At 60.7% G+C, this 4,117-nt stretch overlaps 1 protein-coding gene across 7 annotated transcripts in view; it reads left to right on the forward strand.

The window, feature by feature from the left end:
• The first annotated feature begins 1,206 nt into the window (after nt 1-1,206).
• The window catches only part of L3MBTL2 (L3MBTL histone methyl-lysine binding protein 2), a 23,176-nt gene continuing 20,265 nt past the window's right edge, over nt 1,207-4,117 (forward strand). For 6 of the 7 annotated variants that reach the window (XR_011171302.1, XR_011171303.1, XM_069102888.1 and 3 more), the window contains exons 1-3: nt 1,207-1,346; nt 2,213-2,486; nt 3,128-3,261. Coding sequence is in view for 5 of the 7 variants with exons in the window: in XM_069102888.1 (XP_068958989.1) it covers nt 1,329-1,346; nt 2,213-2,486; nt 3,128-3,261 (426 nt within the window). In the remaining 2 variants the exon portion in view is untranslated. The remainder of the gene's footprint in view (nt 1,347-2,212; nt 2,487-3,127; nt 3,262-4,117) is intronic. The other variant, XM_069102889.1, reaches the window with a different exon arrangement.

Genomic DNA, 4,117 nt, shown 5'->3' on the forward strand with positions numbered 1-4,117 from the left:
AACAAGAGAGGCTGCAGAGGTGAAATCAACAAGAGAGGCTGCAGAGGTGAAAGTAACAGCCCTTGGCAACAGCTTGGAAATGAAGGGATGAGAAAATCCAGGATGATTCTGAGGTTGGGAGCCTGGGGGATGGGAGGATGGATTTGATGCACTCAGCAGTAATAGGAAAGTTATTTAGATTATGAGAAGCAGCCAGGCTTAGTGGGCAGAAAACAGTCTTGGGAGTCAGAAAGAGCTGAGTTCAAACACTGTTTCAGCCAAACTGGTTATATGACGCTGGACAAATCCATTGACCTTATTGCCCCAGACAATTCTCAACCACTCTAAATTGCAGAGAAGGTAAAGATCTGCATTGATGGGGGGAGTTTCTTCATTGGAAGGTGAGTAAGAAGGGGCAGGAGCTGGGGTCAATGGAGCAGAGGCGATTATATACTATGTGCCAAGCCCTCGGAAATACAAAACCACAAAGGAACTCTCTTTTTGGTGATGGTGGTGTTGCAAATCTATGCAGCATCCAAATGGTAGAGTGCAAAGAACAATGAATTTGGAATCAGAAGACTTGGCTCTGAACTTCTTCTCTGAATTAATAGTTGCATTATCTTGGACAAGTCCCTTCCTCATCCTGTGCCTCAGGATGTAAAAATTCTCCATAAAATGAGGGAGGAGTTGGACTAGATGATGTCCAAGCTCCCTTCCAACTGTAATCTATATCGTTCTTTAAACTATATGTAATCTATAATCTGTAATTCTGTGAATTGATCTTGAGTCAGAGCACGTGGCATTAAATCTTGGCTCTGATTTTACTAATCAGGTGACCTTAGCTAAGTCCTTTCCCCTCCCTGGCCCTCGGTTTCCCCTTCTGAAAAATGAGAAAGCTAGACTAGATGGCTTCGGGGATCCCTTCTAGGATCCTATCACCTTCTTGGGCCTCAGTTTTCCCCTCTGCATAATGAAAGGGCTGCTCTAGACAAACCGAGATCCCTTCAGCTCCCACGGCCTCCGAGATCTCTTTCAGCCACAACCCTAAGACTGAAGGCTTTATCAGCCTCTCTCCTCTCGGCTCCGTCCCGCCCTCACCGCTTCTCCCTCCCAGGACTACACTCCCCACAAGGCTTAGCGGCCCCACGTGAGCACGTGCCAGGATGTGGGCGGCCCTTCCTGCTGCTCTCTGCGGCGATTGGCCGGGCTTCGCGGGACGATGACCAATGAGCTTCGTGCGGGCGGAAGGCGCGGCGGCCATGGCGGCGGCGGGCTCGCGGTGAGGGCTTCGGGCTTCGGGCTTCGGGCTTCGGGCTACGGGCTTCGGGCTTCGCGGCCTAGGCGGCCTCATGGAGCGGGGCCTCGAGGTGAGCGGGTTCTCATCGGGGGCCGGGCCCAGAGAGCCCCCCCCCCCCCCGGGCCCGCCCGGGCCGGGGGCCCCCTCCCGGGGGGGGGGGGGGGGGGGGGGGGGGCGGGCCCCCGTGGGCGGGGGGGGGGCGGGGGCGGGGGGGGGGGGGGGGGGGGGGGGGGGAGAGGGGAAGCTTTGTCCCTTTAATGGGCGGGTAAACTGAGGCACGCGCAGACGCAGAGGCGGGACACCAAACATGTGGGCGCACACACCGCAGGAGCACTGGCGACACACAGCTGCTTATACAGATGGGGAAACTGAGTTCCGGAGAGGCAAGGGGCGGGTTCCCGGGCCCTGGAAGGAGGCCTGGGGCGCTCCCAGAGGAGGCCGCCTCCCCCGCCCCCACCCTCAGGCTTCCCCTGGGGGTCGGCAGCCCATGCTCCCCAAAGAGCACCCCCAGATACTTAGCGACAAAGGCTCGGGGACCCCGGCTCAGGGCAGAGGCGAGGTCGGGGCCACGGGGCCGGGCATCCACCAAGTGCTTAATGGATGCTGCCTGAGAGCGCAGTGCGCTGCCCCTCCAGGGCTGCCCCTGGCCCCCCTGGGGCCCCCTCCCCCTCGGGGCCCTTCCTCCTCCGGCCCCCTCCCCCTCGGGGCCCTTCCTCCTCCGGCCCCCTTCCTCCTCCGGCCCCCTCCCCCTCGGGGCCCCTTCCCTCTCGAGGCCCCTCCCCCCGCCCCCTCCCGGCCGGTGTGGCCCCCGCGGCCCCCTGAGGCGGCTTCAGCATGTGTCCTGCCGCTGGTCCCAGGAAGCCCAGACAGTCCGGAGCACCCACTGCGCGCCTGGCCCAGAGCACGGCCCGGGCCCTCACCGCTGCCCTTCCCCAGCAGGAGCCGCCGTCCTCGGAGAGGATGGAGGAGGAGGAGGAGGAAGACGAGGAAGAGGAGGAGGAGGAGGAGGAGGAGCTGGAGCTGTTCGGGGGCTACGCAGGCTTCCAGGGCTACACCAGCAGCCTGGGCAGCGACAGCAGCTCCTACCTGGGGGAGTCCAGCGACAATGACGAGCTGCCCGACCGCGAAGCCGGGGAGCTGCCCACGTCTCCCGTGCTGATGCCCAGCCCCACGGCCCCGCGGCCCCAGGACGGCAGCGGCTCTGAGCCAGGTGCTTCCCGGGGCTGTGCGGGGGCTGTGCGGGCGGGGCGCCCCCGCAGGGCTGCAGCGCGGCCGTCCGTGGTGCTCCCCAGAGCTCCTGTGCCCCTAGCCCACCCCGGCCGCAGCTCTGATCTCAGCGGGGGGGCGGCATTTCTCTTACTGTCCCTGCGGCCCAGTGGGCTCTCCCCAGAGCTCCTGTGCCCCTAGCCCACCCCGGCCGCAGCTCTGATCTCAGCGGCAGGGGCATTTCTCTTACTGTCCCTGCGGCCCCGTGGGTCTCTCTTCCCTCCCCTTGGGCGGGCTCCACATTCTGCTGTCACAGCCCCCCACTCTCTGCCCGCAGAGGGAGATGAGGGGCAGCTTGTCTTCCTTGGGGCCCTGGTTGGGGCGGCCTTTCCTGAGGAAGCCTGGCCTCAGCCCTCCAGGAAGCAGGGAGGGGCGGAGGTGCCTGCTTCACTTGTGGTGCCATGGGGTCTCCCTGGATGGTCCTTGCATTCAGGGGCATCTTAGGGCTCCCAGGGAGCGGCCCGTGGCGGCCCTCGGCATTCTCTCCCAGTTCGGGTTCTGACTGTCCCGGGTGGAAGCTTGAGCCCGTTCAGGAAGGCTCCCCTCCTTCTCACACTCCCTGTTCTCTCTCCTCCCCTCCCCCAGCTGTCTGCGAGATGTGCGGCATTGTGGGCACGCGGGAGGCCTTCTTCTCCAAGACGAAGCGCTTCTGCAGCGTCTCCTGCTCCAGGAGCTACTCCTCCAACTCCAAGAAAGCCAGCATCTTGGCGAGGCTGCAGGTGAGACTGGGGGCCCGAGCACTGGGCGCCAGGTGCTGGGGATGCAGTGGGAGACACAGGACAGGGCTCATCAGAGGAGAGCCCTGTGCATTGTGGGGCAGGGTGAGCCCCTTACAGGCACGGTCCTCACCACCCTGAGCCCTAGGAGCTGTTATACCCATTTTACAGTTGGGTGGACGGAGGCAGACAGCCCCGGCTTGCACAGCTGAAGGGTCTGAGGCTAGATAACATCCAGACAGGGAGCTCAGAGCTGTGAGGCCATCTTGACTCCAGGCCCAGCCTTTATCTCCCAGCCCCTCAGCGAGGGAGACATTATGATACAAAGCAGCTGTGTGGGACCTTCCAAGTGCCCCAGGAATTCCCAGGAGAGGCCTGAGGGTCTGGTGGGGTCAGGGCAGGCTCCACCATAACACATTTCTTTAACATGTGAAGAATTACGAAGTTCTTACCCCACCACAGCCCCCTGTCTGTCTGAGAGAGGCAGGGGAGGGTTGTTGTCATTTTACAAGTAAGGAAACTGAGGCCCATAGCAGTTAAGGGACTCACCCAGGGTCATTTAGCTGGTAAGGGGTGAAGCTGGGTAATTCAGGGCCTCTGATTCTTAGAATGAATGAATTAATAGAGTATTTATTAAGTGCTTATTATGTTCAGAAGGCCACGCCAAGTGCTGGGTCTGAGTGGGTTTGAGCCCAGGCCTGGAGGTAGGACTTGAGAACCCAAGTCGTTGGAGACGTACAGGCCCCCAGTGCGATCTTAGAAGTCCAACGGTTTTTTAATTAAAGATTTTTTTTCTTAGCTTTTACAAAGAAATAGTGACTTTGAAGGTGTGGCAAGGTTAGCCCTCAGTAGCACAGCT

This window comes from Petaurus breviceps, unplaced genomic scaffold (assembly GCF_028583685.1).
Source record: "Petaurus breviceps papuanus isolate PSGF00001 unplaced genomic scaffold, PetGlider_PUasm1.0 558, whole genome shotgun sequence".
Lineage (NCBI taxonomy): Eukaryota > Metazoa > Chordata > Mammalia > Diprotodontia > Petauridae > Petaurus > Petaurus breviceps.